The sequence below is a fragment of the Sorex araneus genome, chromosome 4 (assembly GCF_027595985.1).
Source record: "Sorex araneus isolate mSorAra2 chromosome 4, mSorAra2.pri, whole genome shotgun sequence".
In the NCBI taxonomy this organism is placed as follows: domain Eukaryota; kingdom Metazoa; phylum Chordata; class Mammalia; order Eulipotyphla; family Soricidae; genus Sorex; species Sorex araneus.
Genome location: NC_073305.1, coordinates 115,378,276 through 115,403,085, shown reverse-complemented (window position 1 = coordinate 115,403,085; position 24,810 = coordinate 115,378,276). Strand labels below are relative to the sequence as shown.

General features: G+C 39.0%; 1 protein-coding gene across 2 annotated transcripts in view; it reads left to right on the top strand.

Moving 5' to 3' along the window:
- RNGTT (RNA guanylyltransferase and 5'-phosphatase) overlaps positions 1 to 24,810 on the top strand; it is a 244,803-nt gene that overhangs the window by 171,578 nt on the left and 48,415 nt on the right. For both annotated transcript variants that reach the window (XM_004605660.2, XM_004605659.3), the window contains one exon: positions 18,747 to 18,813. In XM_004605660.2, coding sequence (XP_004605717.1) covers positions 18,747 to 18,813 — 67 coding nt within the window. The remainder of the gene's footprint in view (positions 1 to 18,746; positions 18,814 to 24,810) is intronic.

Below are 24,810 nucleotides of genomic sequence, written 5' to 3'. Positions count from 1 at the left end.
AGTGCCCTATGTTTCATACTTAAGATACACTAAGCACACCATCACCACCATCAAACTAGCAGTGCCCAGTGGTCACTGTGTTGAGTCAGCCTACATGCCCTCAACAGATGATTGGATAAAGAATTTGCCCACGTCCAAAAGAACAAAAGCAACCTGTATTGGCAAGGATGTGGGGAGAAAGGGACTCTCCTTCACTGCTGGTGGGAATGCCGACTGGTCCAACCCTTTTGGAAAACAGTATGGACGATCCTTAAAAAATTAGAAATTGAGCTCCCATTTGACCCAGCAATACCACTTCTGGGAATATATTCCAGAGATGCAAAAAAAAAAATAGTAGAAATGACATCTGCACTTGTATATTCATTGCAGAACTGTTTACAATAGCTAGAATTTGAAAAAAACTCCAGTGCCTGGGAACAGATGACTGGTTAAAGAAACCTTGGTACATCTACACAACGGAATACTATGCAGCTGTTAGAAAGGATGAAGTCATGAAATTTGCATATAAGTGGATCTACATGGAGACTATCATGTTATAAGACAGAAAGAGCGGGACAGACATAGAATGACTGCACTCGTTTGTTGACTATAAAGAAACAGAATGGGAGACTTACACCCAAGAATAGTAGACATGAATACCAGGAGGATTGCTCCACAGCTTGGAAGCTGCCTCACATGCACAGGGGGAAAGGCAGCTCAGATAGAGAAGGAACCACCAAGTATGGAGTGCTTGAAGGACCCTCTTAGAATGGGACATGTGTACTGAAAGTAGACTACAGACCACATGATGGCCATTCAATACCTCTGTTACAAACCACAACACCCATAAGGAGAGAGAGAGAGAGAGCAAAAGGGAATGTCCTGCCACAGAGGCAGGGTGGGGTGGGGGAAAAGGGATGGGAGTGGTGGGAGGGATACCAGGATCATTGGTGGTGGAGAATGGACACTGATGAAGGGATGGGTACTCGATCATTGTATGACTGGAACATAAGTTTGTAAGTCTGTAACTGTACCCCACGGTGATTCATTAAAAAAAATAAAAATTAAAAAAAAATTAAAAAGAATTTGGGGTTGTATATACTTAGTGGTTACAATTTTGAATCTTTGGAAACCCTTGTGGCTTTTTTTTTTAAACATGGAGAAAACATTTTTTTCATAAAAATTTCCTTTCACACTGCTGGCTAGACTGTCATCTCATTCTGCCACCCTCCTAAAGCCATTTCAGTGCCTTAGTGAAATTCTCAGTTTCTTATGAGTCTCATTGTTTGTCTCATTGTTTTGCCTGCTGCTGCTGCTCCTTTTCTTAATTTAAAAAATGTCACGAGAACATCTTTCCTTTTTGAAGTCAGGGCTATTAGAAAGTCAAGTCTCTTCTTGGCTTAGTCAGGTTCTCTTATTGTTGGGATTCCTTAGATTAGCCTACTAACCTCTCTACTTTCATTCTTCCTGTTCCTAGCCCAGTGACTCACAGAATCAAATCAGACTCCTGAAACAGAAAGTCTCATCTGAGAAAAATGCTATTTAAATTCCAAACTATTTTGAGTGCTAGAAAGTGAAGGAAGACTTTCAACTTACAAGTTCTACTATAATAACAACTCCTTTTTAAGAACTGGAATCTTCCCTCTCCCCACCGAATCCAGAGAAGATTTATCAAGGGAAGGGAAAGGAAGGCAGGGAAGCTTCCAGATAATGGGAGGGGTCTTCTAAAGAAGGATTCAAGAGAGAGGCAGAAGCCTTTCCCTTTTTATACCCTTTCAACAAAGGAACTGTGATAAAATTCACTTTTTCATTTAGGAATAAGTGAATGTGGGCTGAGGGGTGTAGCTCAGAGGTTTAACACATGCCTAACATACTCAGGCCCTGAGTGCAGTTGCTGCACTATGTACCTCCCCCTCACTGTGGCACAGACGAAATATTCACTCCTTACTAAAAAGATTTTTGACTGGTACCTTGCTAACCATAACTAGAATATTTACAAAATAAAGTTTGTTGGCTTTCATGTCACAGATTATTATGGATATTTTATTTCCGGTTAATGACACACTGTATTTCATAATACAAGCATTGAACTTGAATTTTTTCTTTCAAGGAAGGACCACATTTGGTGATGCTGAGGAGGGGAGAGCCAGGACCACTCACAGCAGTGCTTGGCATAGCGGTGCAGACTCCACAGCTCTGTGCTTGGCCCTGCTGTGCTGGGGGCCAGAAGGATCGTACACGACAGGACTGGGGCCTGGCCCATGCAGTCGTGGGATCTCACTCAGGCTTTGCACATGACAGGCACTTCTGCTGCTCCCTGGCCCTCGAATTTGCAATGAATACCTCAAGTTAAGTCTTCTAAAATGACTGGAAAATAATTTTAAGTGGCCAGGCATTTTTATTTTCTCATTCTTCTCCTTTTTAAATTTTTTATATTTATTTATTTATTTTTATTGAATCACTGTGAGAACAGTTAAAAAGCCTTCAGGTTTAAGTCTCAGTCATACAATAATCAAACATCCATCCCTTCACCAGTGCACATGTTCCACCATTTAGAACCCCATTATGTTCCCCCACCCCCACCCCACACCCTGCCCGTGTGGCAGATGATTTTTCACTTCACTCTCTTTACTTTGTTTACATTCAATTTTCGACAGAAAACCCACTATTATTATTTGGAATGTTCCTCTAACAATCAGATGTAGAAAAGGCATCGTTAGATCATTTGTTTACTATTGCTGATAATGAAGAGCATATGATGTCGCATGGCTGTAATAGCGGCCGAGTAGTTTTGGGATTCTGGTATTTTAGTAATTAAGTCCAGAGGTATTTCTGCCAGCAGCCGCTGTGTTCCGAGATTGGTTTGTGTGCCTCTGCGATCATGGCTGTTCAGGAGCAGAGGAGCTGTTCATGGGTGGCTGCTTGGGTTCCCATTGGGGCGGGGAGCAGGGCTGGTTCTGCCCCCCCCACCCCCCCATCTCGAGATTTCCCGAGCCCCCCATCACTGTAAACTCCTACCTCTCTGTCCAATTGGCTCTGAAAGGTGGCGGTCGCCATGCTGCCACAAAGGGGAAAAGGCCGAGGGACAAAAACCCTTCCCCTCCCGGGGCGGCACGGGACCGTAACTTAGTCACAGTCCAGGAGCATTTTGCCAGCAGCTGCTTCTTTCCGAGACTGGTTTGTGTGCCTCTGGGATCATGGCCATTTAGGGGTGAAGGAGCCACTCCTGAACATTTTTTGGTATATCAGGAAAGGTCTTGCGGCCGCTTATGTGGTTTGGAGAAATAGTCCCAGTCCCCACATACTGGAGCCATGTTAGTAGAAGCTCATAGTTGTCGGGATTCCATCAGGAGAGGGCCGGGACTCTGTACCTTCTCCATCTGGCACTCCGGTGTTATCAGCCTGGTCTGGGGTTCGGAGCATTCTCCAGTGTGTGGTGCCCGCCAGCCTGGATTCTTCACTGGTCAAGCATTTTTTAATTTCTTTTTGATTCTCATCTCTCATCTCACTAGTAGGAGTTTGTTTTCCTAAGAGCTGTTAATCTCTCTCTTGTTTACATCTTGCCAGAACTGTGGCTTTTCAATTTTGCTTTTGCATTATCAGAATATTTTATGGGCATAGTAATGCACGTAGAAATTTGCTGCACATCAATTCATTTAAAAACCAGTGAATTATAAAATGTTATGTGATTACCCTTTAAGAAGTTTGATGAGAATTTTAAGATAGGAAACTTTTTTAGTGGTTCCAGTGTTGTGATAGTGTATCTAAGTTAGCCAGCATGCAAGTTTTCACTTTATATGTATCTAAACCTCTACTTTTAATCTCTAGCAGTTAGTTTACTAATTTTTTTTTCAGTCCAACTATATTTTTGTTTGTTTGCTTTTTTGGGTCACACCTAGCAGAGCTTAGGGGTTACTCCTGCTCTCAGGAATCACTCCTGGCAGTGCTCAGTGCACCATAAGGGATGCCAGGAATGAATCTGGGTCTGCTGTATGTAAGGCAAATGCCCTACCTGCTGTACTATCTCTCTGGCCCTTCGTTCATTACTTGAGACCTTCTGTTTCTTTAAAGCTCTGTCCTATTGATGACAGGGACCATCTTCATGTCTCTAATACCTGGCCTGGGGTGTGACATAACCTGTTTGTAAATGATAATAGAGTAAAAGGTTGATTCTTGGATGATTCAGTTTAAAAGACAAAATAGAGGAGAACCAAGAAAAATGATTTTCTTTTTCTCTTATGTTACCTTTTTCTCTTTTTATCCTTGTTTCTCGTTTTAAGATGTGGGTCATGTTTATTGAAGAGATACTCTACACACCTAAAGAAGTAGGCTGGAACCCCAAACTGATTTTTTTCATTCACAGTCAGTCATGTTGAAAAACTTACTCTCTTTCATCAAACTTCTTAATTAAAACAGTGCCTATGTAGCATGAAGTTAAGAACATGGCCAAAGGAAGAGAAATTTAATCCCCAGTTTTACTTCTTGCAGTCTGTGTTCCTTTAGGCAAATTGGTTTTTCTTTTGTTTTCTGTTTCTCATAAAAAGAAATTATGGGATTCTTAGATATACTCTGGTAGAGCATGGGCGATCCCGTGGGTTGATTATTCAGTATCCAGTAGATACACACAGAAAAGAGGAGCGGAGATAATAATGGTACCTAACTCATGGGGTTAAGAAGATTAAATGACAGTTCTCAATTTTTAATATTGATGGAGTGTTTTTTGTTTTTCTTTTTTGGGTCACACCTGGTGCTGCTCAGGGGTTACTCCTGACTGCACACAGGAATTACTCCAGCAGTGCTTAGGGGACCATATGTAATGCTGGGGATCAAACCCAGGTTGGCTGCATGCAAGGCAAATGCCCTACCCGCTGTACTATCACTCCAGCCTCCACTGATGGAATTTTTAAGTTAAAATTGGAGACTGGCTTACTAGAAAATGGCGCTTAATATAAGGTTTCACATTTAAGTTCTTAGTAAATAACTCTATTGTTAATTTTATGATTATTAATATTCTATCACTACATTAGTGATATTATGTATATGCATATACTTACACATATATACTCAGACCTGTTACATGTATATATATATACTTACACATATATACTCATATATACTACACATACATACTCACTTACACATATATACTTACACATATGTACTCAGACCTGTTACATGTGGCATTACATTTCTAGTCTGACTACTCAGAAAATTTAGGGTATCCATAATCAGGTTGCTCTGTGACCTTGTGACAGAGTAAAAGGTTTAGGTGATCCTGAAGGATGTTTCATCTAAGCTGAAGGCTTGGGAAATTGAGCCTCTCTTGTTTGTACATACTTTCCTAGCATGCAGAGAACTCGTCTTTGCTGATTTGTTAGTCTCTGTCTTTTCTGAGCATCTCTCTTTCTTTCCCTCTTTTATTTGTGTAGAGATACACAGGCCATATAAATCACTCAGATTTAGATTCTTAAACTCTTTTTGCCATTAACCACAAACTTCAGTATTTCATATAAGGCAGTTGATTCTTTTTTCTTTTTTAAAAAATGTCATTTTGAGAGTGTTTCTTGCTCAGCTGACAGACTGAGCAAAAACATTAAGTACATTTACTGTTTCATTTACCCCTCTAGTATCAGTGTGAAGTTAGCTATACCCATCTACCCAACAAAATACTGAGGCTTCTAAGGAGAAATGAAGTCTAAAGTTACACAGTTAAAAAAGCCCCATGGCTAGGAATCCGGCTTTCAGCATGATTTCAGGCCACCCATTTAGAAAATCATAAGAGATTGCACAAAAGGATCTAGAAATTCCCATGTATGAGTTTTCTCTCTTAGGGCTCATAACTTTCTGGGGTAATTTTTGGTTGACCCAACTGCATAATTACTATAGTGGGATAAAATTTTGAAGGGGACACACTCAGCTGTGTTCAGAGCTTACTTCTGACTCTGTGCTCAGGGATCACTCCTGGCAGGGTTAGGGGCGATCATATGGAGTTCTGGGCATTGAACCAGGGTCATCTGTGTACAAGGCAGCTACCCTACCGACTGTGCTATTGAACCAGCCCTGAGACACACTTAGAGCATTCCTAGCACTAGCCAATGAAAGTCTTTCTAATGGACCTCTCATGATTTCCTATTAATCAGTTCAGCTTAGAGTCCAGAACTTCATCTTGAAAATTTGGAATAGTTGTGACAGAGGCTGAACTCTCATACGTTATGTTTACTTTTGTTAATTAAATTAGGCACATATTGAAGATAAAATAATAAAGTAAATGACATTTAAATCAGAATTGTGATCAGTGTCTTTTAAATTTAAAACGATTAAAATAGTTCTAGTGTATAATATTTCTTATAAATATGATTAGAACAAATAAAAAACTAAGTAAAAATGTATTTTGTATCTCTTTTTTTACATAGCACTTTAACTTGGTAAAAAGTTTCTTCAAGAGTTTTACAGATTACAACTGATCAGTAGTTACTCTCAATAAAATTCCACTTAACACAGCAACTGTGTTGAACCCACAAAAAAAAAGCTGATTTAATAAATTTATATAAGTAAACTTTAAAAATAAATGCATATGGTTGTAAAAATGATAAAAATTACACAAAAATAGCTTATACATACTTAGCAATAGAAATAATTTAGTAACTATTATAGTTTGTATATTAGAAATGGATGCACAATAATACTAGTAGAATATTCAAATTAATAGCAGAGAGACCAATTTGTTGGATATACTATGAAAGAAACACATTTCCTCTATACTTTTGGTTATAGTTTATGAATCACCATTTTGTTGAAAATTGTGTGAAGCTGAAATTCAGATTTGCAATATATTTTTAAAAAGTGGAATAAACCAATGTTGTTTTGGGATGTGTGACTTAGAAAACAACATTTTTCCTTTGATTGATCGTAGCTATTATTGAATCATACTATGCGAAATGGTGCTATAATTTAAACTTAAAAAGATGAATTGTGAATTATCCATGCAGCTCAAATTTCTCTTTCTTATCTCCAGAGTATCATTTGTACTTCTTTTTCTGCAGAAACAGCTTCTTAACATAATGTTCCTACATTTTTCCAGTGGAAAAGGAAGACTTTATAGTCAAATTCTTGCCCAAAGTAAATAAGGGAAAACTCCCCCTTCCCCAAAATACAGTAGTGAGAAAACAATAAGATAAAAATCCAAGATACTTTAACACCTAAAGGATCATTTTGACCCCATTTTGCTTTTTAGCATGATTTTTACATATGTATCACAGTATATCATAGAGTCGGTATAAACTGACTCTGTGCTGGGGGCTTGCTTCCAGCAGTTCTGGAGAAGCCATGTTGTAGCCCAGCTCCTGAATATTTATGTTTGAAGTTAATGTTTATGTTTGAGATGAAGCCCTGTATAAATCTTTTTTATTTTTCCTGTAGGTGAAAGTAAACCGAGAATAATGCTCAGAATCTTTAGATAACAAAAAAGGCAGTGTATTTAATGTGTTTCATAATTTTCCTATTAAAACTACTTGCCAGCCAGTTTTGCTGTATGTTGACAAAGGTAATTTTTCAAATTATTCATTCTGAATAAGAGTAAATCAGTGTATCATAATTTGTAGACTCAGTTTTCTATATGGCATGGACAATTAAAGACTTTAAAAATACATTTAACAATATATTATTAAGCACTCCTTGTTGAGAATATGTAGGACCTTCAGATTAGGAAAATGAAACGTGTACATGAAGAGTAATTAATAAACTCCATGTACAGAACTTCAAGAATCACTTGTACATGCAGAATCGTCTGTCTACGCTTCCCCGCTCCGAACTCCTGACTTCTTTCCATCTAATATCCATTTCTGTTATTTCATGTGTAAGTATTACATTTCTTTTCATTACTGACTAGTATCTTATGATACACCACAATTATTTGTTCACTGAGTTCGTCATTTGAGATATTTCCAGCTTGAGGCTGTTCAGAATGATGCTACTAAGAAACTCGAGTACAGGCTCTTAGATGAGCATGTTTTCCTTTCTCGTATATATTCAGGCCATATTTGCCCAGGTTCTCTCTCCATTCTTACCTTGCAGCGATTTTACTGTGGGTATTTGGAGCAGTGGTAGGCCCCACTTCATTGGATCTGTACTGATGATGGGTCACTTTGTGAAAACCATTCCTGTAGAGTTGTATTTTAATTGTTTAGTGAGATTTGTCAATACTTTTTCCACACATTTGTGTTCCGCCTTTAATTTTAATGCTTTTGACAGTCACTAAGCTCAGATATGTGAATCATGTTTTCATGTCATATTTATGCCATAGAATATGTAGATCTTGTACTCAGAAAAGGATGAGTGACTTTTGGATTTCCTAGGAACTTAAGTCTCAAAGTACTCATCTATTTATACAGGAATATTAAAATATGTTAATATGGCAATTAATATCGTATTTCTCACTTTGGGGAGTCATCGTATCACTGTCTTACTAATTGCTATGTTGTTTTTTTGTGTTTGTTTTTATGTATTATGAAATCAAATATACATGTAGAAAAATGTAAATGTAAATGTAGAAAAAATATATTTATGAATGTACAGCTTAATGAATTTTTTTTTTGTTTGTTTTTTGTTTTTTGTTTTTGGGTCACACCTGACAGTGCATAGGGGTTACTCCTGGTTCATGCACTCAGGAATTACTCCTGGCGGTGCTCAGGGGGCCATAAGGGATGCTAGCAATCGAACCTGGGTTGGCCGCGTGCAAGGCAAGTGCTCTACCTGCTGTGCTATTGCTCCAGCCCCATGAAATTTATTTTAATCAACAGTTAAAACCATTACTTGGGGCAAGAAGAACAGTGGTCCCAGAAATATCCTATACAATTCCAGTATGTTTTCTTTCATTCACAAACTTCTCCTTCCTATGAATCAGACTTTCATACTTTTACTTCCTTGCCCTTCTTTGTGCTTTGTTACTTTTTGGGATATGGTCAGTTATTTTTATAAAACATTCCTTAGTTTCTTCCACTTTGGTATTTTTCTGGACTGGAGTGATAGTGCAGCAGGTAGGGCGTTCACCTTGCATGTGGCCAATCTGGGTTCGATTTCTCCACCCCTCTCGGAGAGCCTGGCAAACTACTGAGAGTATCTTCCCCACATGGCAGAGCCTGGCAAGCTACCCATGGTGTATTCAACATGCCAAAAACAATAACAAGACTCACAATGGAGGTGTTTCTGGTGCCTGCTCGAGCAAATCGATGAGCAATTGGTTGACAGTGACAGTGATACAGGTATTGTTCTATAAGCACACCATTGGAAGTGATGCTTTGCTTTTCTCTCTGCAGTATGTGGTATGAATGTGGGTAGAGACACGTATGTCATGCACTCTTTCACTTGAGGCATGTCTCCAGAGCCTTGGCTGCTTTCATTTAGATGTGCTCCCTCTTTTCCTCCTTATCCTGACTTTCTTTTTGTCTTTTGGGGGGCCACTCCCGGCAGTGCTCAGGGCTTACTCCTGGCAGAGATTTCCTACTCAGAAATCACTTCCAGTAGGATATGGGGAACCGTATGGGGTGCTGAGGATCAAATTCAGATTGGCCGGGCTCATGGCATATACCCTGCACTCAGTACTGTTGTGCGGCCCTGCATATCCTAACTTTCTAGTTCAGTGGGATGTTCCAGCCTCTTCTATTTTTCCCTCCTCGGCATTAGTCTAGGAATTAGTGATTTTTCCAAAGGGTTCAGGGTTGTTGTTTTTGTTTTAATTTTCAACTGTTAGTCGAAGCAAATGTACATTCTAGGTGCAGTCATTGTTCAGTATATATGGACCACCACATTTGTCAGCTAGGGCTTATTATAATACCGATGTATACCCAGGCTCAACATGTGTACTTATTTATTTTTTTTTAATCCATCTATGAACATAGTAAAAGCCATGAGTTTGAACTGATTCCTCTGATTCTAATCCTATGTCATAATGTTAAATCTAACACATCCCTTTTTATTTTTTAACTCTTTGAATAATAAAATACTTGCATCTCCTTACTCATGATATAACCTGTTATGTGCTAAATAATAAGATAAAATAATTCCACAAAATAGTAATCTATAACCCTCAAGTTTAATAACACAAAGACTTTATTTGTATAATACAGTTCTTATTATTGATAACTTTATGGAATATAGTTATCTGGGCCTCTTCCACCCAGATTCCCCATTTTCCAGTAGCTAGGTAGTCACACCCAGAAACTGCCCCCAGCGCCCTGTAATCCCATCAACGACCAACATCCAGAGACTATAAAACCAACCGGAAGAGAGTGATGAAGAGTCTCTTTCCCCCGTGCCTTGCTGTTTCCACCAGGGTCCCTCACAGGGGGTGGGTTAAGTTTCCCTTACCCTTAGCACACCTAGACATCTGATAGCCTAGTTCTCCCTCTTGGAGAACCTGGCAAATTACCGAGAGTCTATTGCCTGCAGGGGAGAGCCTGGCAAGCTCCCCGCGGCGTATTCATATCCTAAATACAGTAATAGATATATATACCTCTTGGAGAACCTGGCAAGCTACTGAGAGTATCCCTCCCGCACGGGCAGAGCCTGGCAAGCTACCCGTGGATATTCTATATGCCAAAAACAGTAATGATAGGTCTCATTCCCCTGGCCCTGAAAGAGCCTCTAATCATTAGGAAAGACGAGTAAGGAGAGGCTGCTAAGAGCTGCTAAGAGCCCTAAGAGCTGCTCTTAGGGCTGAGAGGAATAGAGATGTTACTGGTGCCCGCTCAAGTAAATCGACGAACAACGGGATGACAGTGATACAGTGATGGAATATAGTTAAAATACTGTTTTCTGAAGTTAAGTTACTTTCCATACTATCCTTATTATTATGTAATGTTGACTTAGTCTTCCTAAAATTCTGTTACAAAAGTGATCGGATAGAAATATTTTCTTCCTTTCCTCTCTCTTCCTCCCTTTCTCCCTTCTTCATTCTTTCTTTCTTCTTTTCTCCCTCCCTCCCTCCCTGGTTTTGGGGGCACAGCTGGCAGTTCTTGGGGACCATATATGGTACCAGGATTTGAACTGAGGTTGGCTACATATGTGTCGAGCCTGCACAAATTTTTTTAAATATTTTTTTCTTATGTGATGAGTAATACCTTATCTGTGCTAGGAATTGGACCTTGGTTAGCCATGTGCAAGGCAAGTGCCCTGTCCACTCTACCATCTCTCCATCTCCTTTTGAACTTTTTAATATAATAGTATTACCTGAAAATTAACCTCTTTCTATCATTGAATATAGGTTGTTTTTTACAACTGTGTTGAATTCACTACATGAATTTATCATAACTTATTTAACCATTCTGTTGTGTATGAATATTTAAGTTCCAACTCTTGCAATTACAATGGAATAGTAAGTAGTCCCGTGGCTATGTGGTTTTGAGTTCTTGAAGTTGTATCCATAAGGCAGATTGTTAAAAGTGTTGGGATGAACACTTATCGAATATGTGATTTTGCTATATATCTCCTCTTTTTAAAAGGATTGTCCTAGTTTTCTTTTTCTAGTAACAGTGTATTAAATGTTAGTTTGCCACAGTTTGGTTAACAGAATGTATTGTAGATAAGATTTAGGATTTTTCCAATCTCATCGGGGAGATAGGGTATCAGTGCTGTTTTAAGAAATTTGTAAGTAAATTAGAATATTTCTGCATAGATTTAGGAGGGTGGGAATGCTCAGATGCCACTCCCAGTGATGCTTGAGGGACCTTAAGGTGCCAGGGATCAACACTGGGTCTCCTGTATGTTTCACTTTTTTTATATAATAGATTACATATATAACCTATTTATAGGACTGATGGATCACTGTCACTGTCATACCGTTGCTCTTCGATTTGCTTGAGCGGGTACCAGTAACCGTCTCTTTTGGGAGACTTGTTGTTACTATTTTTGGCATATTGATTATGCCACGGATATTTTGACCGGCTCTGTCATGTGGGTGAGACACTCTCAGTAGCTTGCTGGGCTCTCTGAGAGGGGTGAAGGAATCAAACCCAGTCAGGCTGCGTGCAAGGCAAACGCCCTACCCGCTGTGCTATCACTCCATCCTGAGTCTCCTGTATGGCGAACACAGCCTCTAGTCTCGTGAGCTGTCTCCTGGGCATTTCAGTGTTCTTGTGTGGATTGCCATTTTTTTTCATTCCATCAGAGTTTTGGTCTTTCCCCTTTTAGTTATTAGTCGATTTACTCGAGCGGGCACGAGTAACGTCTCTCTTACACTCAGCCCTGAGATTTTAGCAGCCTCTCCTTACTCGTCTTTCCCAACGATTGGAGGCTCTTTCAGGGTCAGGGGAATGACACACATCATTACTGTTTTTGGCATATCGAATATGCCACAGGCAGCTTTCCAGGCTCTGCCGTGCGGGCGGATCACTCTCAGCTTGCCGGGCTCTCCAAGAAGTATGTATATATCTTTTACTGTATTTGGGATATGAATACGCCATGGGGAGCTTGCAAGGCTCTCCCGTGCGGGCATAGACTCTTGGTAGCTTGTCAGGTTCTCTAAGAGGGAGAACAAGGCTATTAGATGTCTTACCTTCCAGGAGCTTGGTCTTACAGTCTCTGTATATTGGCCGTTGGTGGGATTACCCAGCGCAGGGGCAGTTTGTGGGTGTGGCTGCCAAGCTATTGGGAAATGGGGGTTCTGGGTGGAGAAGGCCCAGGTCCAGTCCGAGCAGGCCTGGACATCTCAGCCCCAGGTCCTGCACACCTGGGTTCCTCTGCTGGTCCCTTCATGTGTGAGGCTTGTCCGAACGTGTGGAGAGTGGCCTTGAGCATGGCAGTGGCTGGGTTCAGCAGGTCTTCAACTGTCAAGGCGCTCCTTGGGGCGGGGAGGTAAAGGCAACCCGTGCTCTTTGAGGGGCCCCAGCGAAGACAGCCAGGTGCCGGGGGCAAGAGACTGTGTCGCTCTCTTCCGGGAGCTTGGTTTTACAGTCTCTGGATGTTGGCCATTGGTGGGATTACACGGTGCCGGGGGCAGTTTGTGGGTGGGGCTGCCAAGCTACTATGAAATGGGAGGTCTGGGTGGAAAAAGTCCAGTCTCAATCCGAGCAGGCTTGGAGATCTCAGCTCTGGGTCCTGCACACCTGGGTTCCTCTGCCGGTCTGTTCATGCGTGAGGCTCCCCCATTTACTGTTTTATATCTTATTAAATTCCAATCCATTGTCATTGTAATTTATTTTCATGTATTGTGAGTTTGGGGTCTTGGTCGGTCCTCTCTCTCTCTCTCTCTCTCTCTCTCTCTCTCTCTCTCTCTCCTCCTGGCTCTGTGTTCCACTCCTGGTGGGACTTGGGGGACAAGATGAGTTGCCAGGGATTGTATCTGAGTCAGTTATTTGCAAGGCAAGTGCTTTATCACTTGAGTCCCTTAGTATCTCTCTTGGTAAACAAATGTTACTGATTTCATCTTGTTAATTTCTCAGTCTTTTGTAGTTTATTTCCATCAGTGTGAGTAGCCAGTCATTCCAGCATGATTTATTTGAAGGACTGTCCTTCTTCATTGCTCTGCTCTGTCATCTTTGTTGTAGATTAAGTATCTATTTATATGTAAGTCTACTTGTAGATTCCCTATTTTGTTTTTCTCCCTACTTGCTTGCCATTGTGCTTACCATATTTTCTTCATTTTAAAGCTTTCTTTTTTTAAAAAAAAATTTATACTATTTTAATTATTATCATTTAGGTCACATGTTTACAGTAGTTTTAAAGTTTACAGTTTTGATACACACAGTGACCTCACCTCACTACCACCAAAGTGCCTAAGAACCACCACCACTGTCTTTATGTTAAACTTCCCTGCTCCTACTCCCTCACCTTTTAAAGTATTCTCAGTTTTATAATCTAGGGCCAACGATTGGTTATCGTTTGAACACTGTCTATTTCTCATATTTCTTTTCCTATGTGCTGCAGATGAGTAATATCTGGCATTTGTCCTTTTGCCTCCCAGAGTAACTTGTTTCATTTAATATGATACCATATTAAGTTGCTGCAAACGACAAGATTTCATCTTTTCTTATGGCTGCATAGTATTCTACTGATTATACATGCCATAGCTGCTTCTGTTGAGCTGCCCTTGAACATTTGGTGTTGGGGATTGGGCTTGGGCCTTGTCATTCAAAGCATGCTCCAGTTCTTTCCCTTATCTCTCCATCCCAGAATGAATTTTTTAAAATGTTTATTCAGTTGCTTGATTTCTTTTTTTATTGATGGGAAAACTTAAGAATAGTTTTGCAGTTTCTTTTTTAGATAGAAGACTTGTATTTGGGAAATTGAAGCAAAATGAATCTGGTCTTGCCTATCTTCACTTTTCCAAAAGCTCTTAATAAGTTAAGCCCTCCTGCATCCACAACCTCCAATAGAGCTACTTTCCAAAAATACCCTCTTTGGTAGCCGTGCTACAGAAGCATTAACTCCAAGCAAGTATTTTAGGAGTTGTTACAATATCTGCAGAAGGGTTGAGCAAATTTCCATTTGAGGATAAAAGTCTCGTGGTAATAAATGAATTTGGGTTTCTATTTTAATATATTTATATGAATATATCTGTGTTGCTGAATAAATGCCTTTGGGATTTAAAATGAGTGCTATATTATACACAGGCGCCCTGTTGTGATAAAATGGTGCCTGTTATTTGACAATAGTTATGTATTCAACTTGATAAAATAATTTTTGAAGGATAGAAAAATTATAAAGAGAAGTCTGATCCTATAACTGGGAATTGGTATTCTCAAAAAGGTGTCAATTATTTTATGCATAGCAGGCCTTGAAATTATGATATGGCTCAAACACTGAAATAATTGTAGTAATGTAATCCATGGTAAGGAATAATAGGTATAGAAATGAGAGAACAGTATTTTAGAAGTGAGGCATAAGTATGCAGTGTAACTGGTATATTTAAGAAATCCCTTGTTTAGGAAAAGGTAATTATTAGACAAGCAAGTGGGAAGAAGGGGGAACATGCTAAGTGGTTTATTGGCAAGCTTCCTGAAATGCATATGCATGGTAATCAGAGGCATATTGATTTTTAAATGTCAGTCAATTTTTATTGTTTTCTTTTTCTAGCATCTATTTGTATGAACAGAGACTGTTCTTCAAAATGGAGTTATCCAGCTTTTTGTGACTATTTATTCAATTGGAAATAAATTACCATTGCTATATATAACCAACATTAAACTTGTGCTACTGGCAATGGTAATGGTTTGTGAGAAATCTAAAGTTTTCTAGGGTGGGTTAAGTTTTTTGTCAGTGCTTGCTTTGGGGGCCACTTGCAGCAGTGCTCAGAGGTTACCGAGGCCATGTGGGGAGGTGAGGGTTACGTGTGGGGCTAGGAACAGGAGCCAGGGCCTTATTCGTGCCCTGTATTTGCTCTGCCATTCTGGCCTCTGGAGCCATTTCTTACTCATCGAATGATGACTCAGAAAGTCACCATGTTGCAGACGTGATTTGAAGACATTTAGAGATTTTTTTGGGGGTATGTTTTCTATTTGTATCTAAGAAAAAAGTGCCTTAACTTATTACTGTCAACAACATGCTAAAATTTTTCTGCTCAAAGCGTCACATTTTCTAAAGTCGAGGAGCTTTTTGTTTCGGCAGTGCTGGCAATGAGGGGCCTCACTCATACCTAGCAAGTGCCCTTCCACTGAACCACATCCTCGATCCTTCTGTAGCTTTTACACGCCATTGGTTTAATTCAGAATTCTTTTGATCACCTGATTCTGTTGATCAGCTATTAACATTCTTTTCATCGACCTTTATTGCTTCATAAACCTTTAAAGTATATAGGGATTAGAAGATGTTCCTAGATGACTGAATTTCTTCAAATTTTAATTTAGTCTCTTAACCAGATAACCCTTACTTCCCCCCCATTACTGTTACCTGGTAACAGAGGTACCCTGCATCCATCTATCTAATCTATCTATCTATCTATCTATCTATCTATCTATCTATCTATCTATCTATCTATCTGTCTGTCTCTATTTTTGAATCACCATGAGATACACAGTTACAAAAGTTGTTCATGATTGGGTTCAGTCATACAGTATTCCAACACCTGCCCCTTTATAGCATCCTACTTTTAGAGAAGTTGAATAAAATCCTGGATTTGTTGTAGAAGTCACTAATTCAATTTACTGACTAAGTCACTAAATTTAAGAAATGGCTATGGTATTCTTGTGTTCTGAGTTTTTGTCTACACCACTGTGGCACACTGAAAATTTTTCATTAGATTTTTTTATTTTGTAGTTTTACCCTTCATGTAATAGAAATGTTTCATGCTCAGATTCATACCTTAGAATTGTGAGTCATCCTGGAAATCCTTAGAATTCTTTTTATCTGTCATAAATTGCTATTAAATTTAATTTATGTATCTTGGCCTTTGAGGAAGGATTTTAGGCATTTCCCCTTCTCCACTCCCCCTAATATTCTTCCTTTGTAATAGTTAGAAGACTGCAATTGCATGCATTTGCTCACAATTTCCATTTGAAAGAGGTTTGTGATTTTAAAACTTAAGAGAAAAACAAGACCATTTAACTATACATTCTTTTTTTATTATTTATTTTATTGAATCACCATGTGGAAAGTTATAAAGTTCTCAGGCGTATGTCTCAGTTATACAATGCTCAAACACCCATCCTTTCACCAGTGCCCATATTCCACCACCAAAAAAAGACAAAAAAGACACCCCAGTATACCTCCCACCCCCCCACACCCCCCTGCATAACTGATAAATTTCACTTCATTTTCTCTTTACCGTGGCTACATTCCATATTTCAACACAAAACTCACTATTGTTGTTGAAGTTTCAACACAGAACTCACTATTCTTGTTGGAGTTTATCCCCCAAGAATACGGCACTATTGACAAGGAAACATTTGATAATTAGTTTTCCACTGATGAGAATGAAGAGATATCCGCGCGGTTTAGGATTTCTGTATTTTAGTAATTAAGTCCAGGGAGATTTAAGTTGGAAATTGCATCATTTCCCTTCCTGGGACAGCATGGAGCAAAAGCTTAGTTCACAGTCTGGAGACATGGCTACAAGCACTTGCTGGGACCCGAAGTAATATAGCAGGCTCTGGATCCTGGTGGTTCAGCAGCAGAGCGGCTGTGCAAAGGCATGGCCACCCGGGTCGAATCTCGGCGGAGCGCTAGTTTAACTATACATTCTTAATGCACATATCAACTACTTGCTCCAGAAGCATACTTCTGATGATGGTATCTCTTCATTCACAATGTTTCCATGCAATCCTGAATGATGAGCCTCTTTGAAGTGAGAATAGAAAGGGATGATGCAGGGAAGGTAACCCTTCCTTCTTCCCTGTTCTCTATATTGTTTTTTTCTTTCATATGCATTTAATGGGCTGGAGCAATAGCGCAGCAGGTAGAGCGTTCATCTTGCATGCGGTCAACCTGGTTTCAATTCCTCCGCCCCTCTCAGAGAGCCTGGCAAGCTACGAGAGTATCTCACCCGCACAGCAGAACCTGGCAAGCTACCCGTGGTGTATTAGATATGCCAAAAACAGTAACAACAAGTCTCACAATGAGACATTACTGGTGCTCACGTGAGCAAATTGATGAGCAGTGGGATGACAGTGATACAGTGATGCATTAAACGTTTTACAAGAAATAAATATATCGTGGAAAAAATGTAATTCTGTATTGCTTGCAAAATAAAGTTTTTGGCATTTGCTGTTTCGCCTGGTCTTTCCAAACTTCCTTTTGTTTCTTTTTAAGTTGAAGTAATGCTGGTTTACTGCATGTGTTACACATGCTATATATGTATACATTTGTTGTATATGTTTTGCTAATACAGCCTTGGATATCTTCAGATGTATATTACCATACAGAACCCACCACCAGAGTACTAATATCCTTTCCCCATGACCTCTTTTCAGCTCGTCACTGCCTTCCACACTCCCACTTGGGACTGGGGCTCTCACTTCTGAGAGCCAACTCTTCCTTTAGGTTTTTTTTTGGGGGGTTGGGATTTTTGGACCACAGGTGGCAGTGCTCAGGGCTTACTCCTGGCTCTGTGCTCAGGGGTCACTCGTGGTGGCCTTAGGGGACCGCTTGTGGTGCCAGAGATTGAACCTGGGTTTATCATGTGCAAGACAAGTGCCCTACCTGCTGTACTATTGCTCAGGTTCTCCTTTGGATTTTTATCTCTGATTGAATGACCCTATACTCTTGCTATACTTCTTACTCTGTCTCAGACCTGCATTCATAGTGTTTTAACTTTCTCTGACTCCTACTGCCATTGAAGAGTGACTCCAGAGCCCACACATCCAGACTTGTCCGGATGCTCCACAGCAGTGACTTCTGATTAATCCACTAATTTGGAAATGATGAGTTTCACTATGATAGTTTTCCTGTTAGGCATTGTGACTAAATTAGATTACATTATTTCCTGTAGTGCATAGCATAAATATGCAAAATATGTTTCTTGGATTAAATCCTTAGGGATTTTTTAATGTATGCATTGCTTCTTTTTAATTCTCCCCCAGGGACATTTTATAGTATTTTTTTCAGAACTGATAATATATTAGAATGTTTTGCATTTAAATTTCCATTCTTAGTATTTTCCTACTTTCTGAAGTTTAAGAATTACTCCTTTGCTAGTCACTGCCTCTAAGTGCAAAAGGTAAGAATAATTGCATAGATGCTAATTTTTCACACTGTCTGATAATCTAAAACTCAGTAATTAAAGAACCTTACATTTAAGGAAGTACATAAATAATATATGTATATTTTTTCTTTTTCAGGTTACTTCCTCAGAATGTTGGCCTTCTCTATGTTGGAGGTTATGAAAGACCCTTTGCACAAATCAAGGTATTGTTCATTTTTTAATGTACTCTTCCCACATGTAATTTGCATATATAGGACTCACAGATATCAAGCAAATAATTATGACCCCATTAAAAATTGAATTGTTAAATTCATTTACTTTTGTGTATTTCTCCTGGAAAGTCATTCTGTTTCAGAGAATTGATTGTTTTAATATTATAGTTTGTAGCAGTTACCTTGACCAAAATGGTTCAGTAATTAAGAAAATATAACATAGAAACAGAGGTTAATCCTTTGGAAGACTCTTTTACCATTAAATGTTAGACAGTTTTTGGGTCATAATTAACATTCAATAAATCATACATATTTGAAATTTACACTTTGATCAATTTCACATACTTAAACTTGTGAAATCATGACCATAATAGTCTCTTACTGTCACTCTCTGAATTTTCTGGTACTCCTTTGAAATTACCGAGTCCTGCATTGTCCTTTCTGTTTCCTAGGCAACCACTGATTTGTTTCACTATGGATTAATTTGCATTTTCTATAGTCTTATATAAATGGAATCATACAGCCACTCTCAACTATTCCCCCCTTTCACTCAGTGTAACTTCCCCTTTCTTTCACTCAGTGTAATTATTTTGAGATTCATACATTCCACCTCACTTTGTCATATACTTGTTGGCTACCTTTATATCTATTTTTTTTGTGAGGTTGTGTCCTTGTGTAGAGATTTGTGAATGCTTTGTATAACTTGGATATTAGTCCTTTGTTTTGGGTATCAAAGTAATGTTATGTTGGTCTCATAGAAACTATTCAGGAGGATTTCTGTTTTCTTCTTTTCCTGGAAGAGCTTGAGAAGGATGGGTTGTTGGTCCTCATCGAAGTTTTGGAAGAATATACTGGTGAACCCATCTCAAAACAGGCTTTTGTTTTTAAGAATCTTTTGTTAATGGTCTCATTTTCCATGGTAGTAATGGGTCTTTCCAGATGTTCTTCTTCCTCCTTACTCAGATATTGGAAGCCCAGAAATGTATCCATATCTTCTAGATTCTCCAATTTGATGGCATAAAGTTATTAGGAAAGTGTGAAGTCCTGTATTCCTGAGGTGTGTATTGTAACTTCTCCCTTTTCATTTCTGATCTAATTTGTCGGTCTTCTCTCATTTGTGATCTTGCCCAGCAGTTTGCTGATCTTATTAATTCTTTTTCTAAAAAAACAAACCCAGGGCTGGAGTGATAGCACAGCGGGTGGGCGTTTGCCTTGCACTCGGCTGACCCGGGTTCGATTCCCAGTATCCCATATAGTCCCCTGAGCACTGCCAGTGGTAATTCCTGAGTGCAGAGCCAGGAGTGACCCCTCTGCATCGCCAGGTGTGACCCAAAAAGCAAAAAAATAAAAGATAAAAAAACAAACCCAAACCCTCAGTTCTTGATTTTATTTTTTTGTGTGTGTGTGTCTTTCATTTCTTTATCATTGATCTCTGCTCAGATTTTTACTGTTTTCCTCCTACTTTTGACTTTTTTTTGGAGTTATTGTCTGGCTTTTTTGACTTGAGTGGTTAGGTTATTTATTTGTGCTTATTGTTTCCTGTGACTGTCTGTGTTGCTATGAACTTTCCTCTTGTAGAACTTTTGCTGTGTCCTATGAGATCTAGTAGCTCATGTTTCCATTGTATTCAGGAATCTTTTTAATCTATTGTTTGAGTTCTTTTTTTTTTTTTGACCCAGTGATTTTCAGTCGTATGTTGTTGAAATGTTTTGAGTTTCTCCCAGTTTTTTATTTTTTTAAAAATTTATTTATTTATTTATTTTTGCTTTTTTTTTTTTTTTTTGGTCACACCCGGTAATGCTCAGGGGTTACTCCTGGCTCTGCACTCAGGAATTACTCCTGGCGGTGCTCGGGGGACCATATGGGATGCTGGGAATCAAACCCGGGTCGGCCGTGTGCTAGGCAAATGCCCTACCCGCTGTGCTATCTCTCTAGTCCCTTATTTTTGTTTTTGTCTTCAAAACATTATAATTTGATAGGATACTTGTGATGATTCCTATTTTCCTAATTTTGTGTAAATTTGTTTTGAGTCCCAGCATGTGGTCTATCCTAGAAAATGGTTTATGTGTACTGAAGATTTGTACTCAGTTTATGGAAGATAAAGAGACTTGTAAATGTCTATTAAACCCACTAAATCCATTTTTTTTCTTCAGTGCCTCCATTTCTGTATTAATTCTCTCTGCTGGTTAATTTATCCAGTGGTGAGAGGCTGGTGTTAAAATCTATGATTTTCGGTTATTGTTGATGTTTTTCTCAGGCTTCTAGTCATTGCTTTCCATATCTTGACGCTCCCATTTGGTGCTTATATGTTAAAGAGTATTAAGTATTGATATATAGATCCTTTGATCATTATATAATGTCCAGCTCTATTTTATTACCCTTTTAGTTTGAAATTTGCTCTGTGTGCTGTATAGTTGTCCCACCCTTTCAAAATCTGCTGCTTGTATGTTCAGACTTCTGATCCATCAGCTATTGTCTATGCCTTTTTGATAGGTGAGTTCAGACAAGTGATATTAACAAAATTATTAAAATTTAATGTCATCTTTTTTTAAAAAAAAATGGCCTTTGGGTGTTTTTTTGGCTTTTTCATTGTCTTCTGTATGAATCTATCTAGTGCATCTTGTAGTGCTGGTTTAGTGCTCATGAACTTCTTTAGCTGGTATTTTTGTCAAAGAAGTTTTATGCCATGCCTTCAAATTTGAATGATAACCTATCTTGATAAATTATTTCTTTTGGATGCTTACTTCATTCAGTGTACAGGCTATATAGTTCCATTCCCTTCTAACCTGTAAGGCTTTATTTGAAAGATCTGCTATAGTGTTTTTGAATTCCCTTATAGGCAGTGGGTTTTTTGTTTGTTTGTTTGTTTGTTTTTTACTCTGCCTTTAGGATTGTTCTCTGTATTTAGCTCTTCTTATTTTAATTATGGTGTTTCTTGATGTTTCATTTGGGTGCATTCTATTGGAAACTTTTCATGCTTTTTTGAGCTATAAGTCAATCCTCCAGTTGGGAAAGCTCTTGCCTGCTATTTCTTCTGCCAAAACTTCTGTATTCTTTCTTTTCTATCTAGAACCCCTATAATTTTATATTGTTTCTCTTGAGACTGTCCATACGTCTCTGAAATTTTCTTCTTTTTTTAAAATTTAAATTTTTTTTTTTAAATTTTGCTTTGAGGCCACACCTGGTGATACTTAGGGGTTACTCCTGGCTCTGCACTCAGGAATTACTCCTGATAGTGCTTAGGGGAACCACATGGGATGCCAGGGATTGAACCCAGGTCAGCTTAGGGGAACCACATGGGATGCCAGGGATTGAACCCAGGTCAGCCGTGTGCAAGGCAAATGTCCTGTTTGCTGGCCTACCACTGCAGTCCCTATTTTCTTAATTTCTTAAAGTGTTTTTCCTTCTTCTGTTCTTTCTCAGTGGTTTCTGCATCTTGTTCTAAAGCACACTGATTTCAGTTCTCTGCCTGCCTCATTTTCTTCTGCTTATTCTCATTTTGCTGCTCCATTATGATTTTTATTGATTTTTAGGTTTTTTTTTCTCCAGTGTCCCTTCTGATTGAAGTTTTCTTGTACTTTCCCTTTTCTCATTGGAGCTCTCTTCTGTTGTTAAATTCAGTGGATAGCCTAACTATGTTGCATTGACTTCCTCAGCAGAAGAGTAAAGAGCTCATGTATGCTTGAAGCCCTTCCCAGGTTTTTCCTTCCATTAGTGCAAGTAAATTCCTTCATTTCTTCATGGTGTCTGGTGCTGTGTGGATGATAGTGGTGAGCGTTTGGTCTGTTTGCTGATTCATCCCAGCAATTTAAAAATAGATTCAGTTCATAATTTTGGGCTGAAGGGTTTTGCATCTGTGTTTATGTGTGAAATTGGTCTGAAACTTTCTTTTTGTATTTGTGGAGAGCTTCAAGATTTTGTTGCATTTTCCTTGCTCAAGGGGTCACGTTTATGTCTCATCTCATTGCAGTTTTGTCTGTGCTGCTGAGCCTTAGGTGCTCACTGTTTAAAGCTTGGAGTCAGTTGGAACCTTCCTGCCTGTGATGTGGCATTATTGCTATTTGCTCCTTCATGCAGGGATGATTTGTTACAGGTATTCAATATTCCAACCCCAATCCCACCACCACTGTCACCTTCCCTCCACCACTCTCTTCATTTCCCCAGCCGTCCCTCAAGCCCGACCCATAGCTGACCTACAGTAATATTTTTATGTTGCCTAAAATTGTATTTTATTTCCATTTTTGATTGTACATTGCTAGCATAATAGGATGGCTACCTTTTGTATTTTTAAATAGTTTTTACTATATTCATATAATTCTAGCATCTTTTTTGTAGATCTCAAAAGTTTCTATTTAAATGATTATCACAGCTACTGATAAAGACAATTTTTTTTTTTGCTTTCTGCTCTGGATTCCTTTGAAGATTTTTTTCTTTTGTTTTCTGTTGCACTGACTAAAACCTCCAATCCAGAGTGGAAAAGAAATGGTGAAAACATTGCCTTGTTTCTGATGTGAGAGTTAAAGCATTAAATTTTTCACCAAAAAAGTATTTCTATAGTAATATTAGTGGTTGAAATAATGACTTCAACTAAGCTTTCTTGGGGGAGGGGTGAGAATGTTATGAATTAGTTACCCTGTACATTGCTTAATGTACAAGCACTTAATAAAAGTTCCTTTTCTTTCCCCCCCTTTTTTGAAGGGGGGGGGGAGTTTAAAAGGATTTGGACACACGGGGCAATGCCCAGGGCTTAGTCCTGACTCTGTGCTCAGGAGTCATTCCCGATGGTGCTCAGGGGAACCATATGCAGAACCAGGGATAGAACTGGGGTCAGTGACGTGCATCACAAGTGCCTTACCCCTGTACTGTCACTCTGGCCCTTCTTCTCTTTAAATAACTTTCAATTTAGCTACCCATGGCATATTCAGTATGTCAAAAACAGTAATAATAAGTCTCACAATGGAGATATTACTGGTGCCCACTCGAGCAAATTGATGAACAACGGGATGACAGTGACAGTGACAATGTTAATAATAAACCTGTAAAATCTGTTCTATGGGTCTTTTGTTTGATTTTCTGATACTTTTTCATATCTGTTTCTTAGCTCCATGAGTAGGTGGTGGTGGTTGCTGCTGCTGTTGTTGTTGTTGTTGTTGTTGTTGTTGTTGTTCTTCTTCTTCTTCTTCTTCTTCTTCTTCTTCTTCTTCTTCTTCTTCTTCTTCTTCTTCTTCTTCTTCTTCTTCTTCTTCTCCTTCTCTTCTTCTCCTCCTCCTCCTCCTCCTCTTCCTCCTCCTCCTCCTACCCCCTCTCCTCCTTCTTCTTCCCCTCCCTCCCTCTTCTTCCTCTTCCTCTTCTTCTTCCTCCTCCTTCTCCTTTTCCTCTTTTTTGCTTTTCCCCTATTTTTATAACATTTTTATGCTTGGGAAAATCATATTTGTTTTCAGCATAGACTAAGGCTTTGTACATCATATATAGTACTTACTACTGAGCAGAGTTCGTCATACTGTTACCATTTTTAAATTAAAAATAGTCTCTCTTAAGCACCTCTAAGTACTATCTCCATTAATTTTACTTAAATCCAGTCCTTTTTTTTTGCAATTTTCATACATTTTCATAAAGTAGTTCACAATAGTTCGTTACAGATAATATTCAAACACCCACCCAACCAGCAAATATCTTCCACCACAATAAGAGGGAAGTATGTAAAGGTTGTTGGTTTCATTCTGGGGCCCTTTAAACCCGTATATAGGAGAATACAAGCAAGTATGTTAAACCAAACACATGTGTGCTGCTTTAGGTACATCAGTGGACTAGAGTATAAAAGGTCGCTCCAGGAAAAACAGCATTGCTCTCTTCCTGGAACTTTGTTTTATAGTCTCTAGATCTTGGCCATTGATGAGATTACATGGCGCCAGGGGCATTTTGTGGGTCTGACTGCCAAGCTACTGGAAAACTGGGGATTTGCAGAGAGGAGGCCCAGTCCCGATCAGA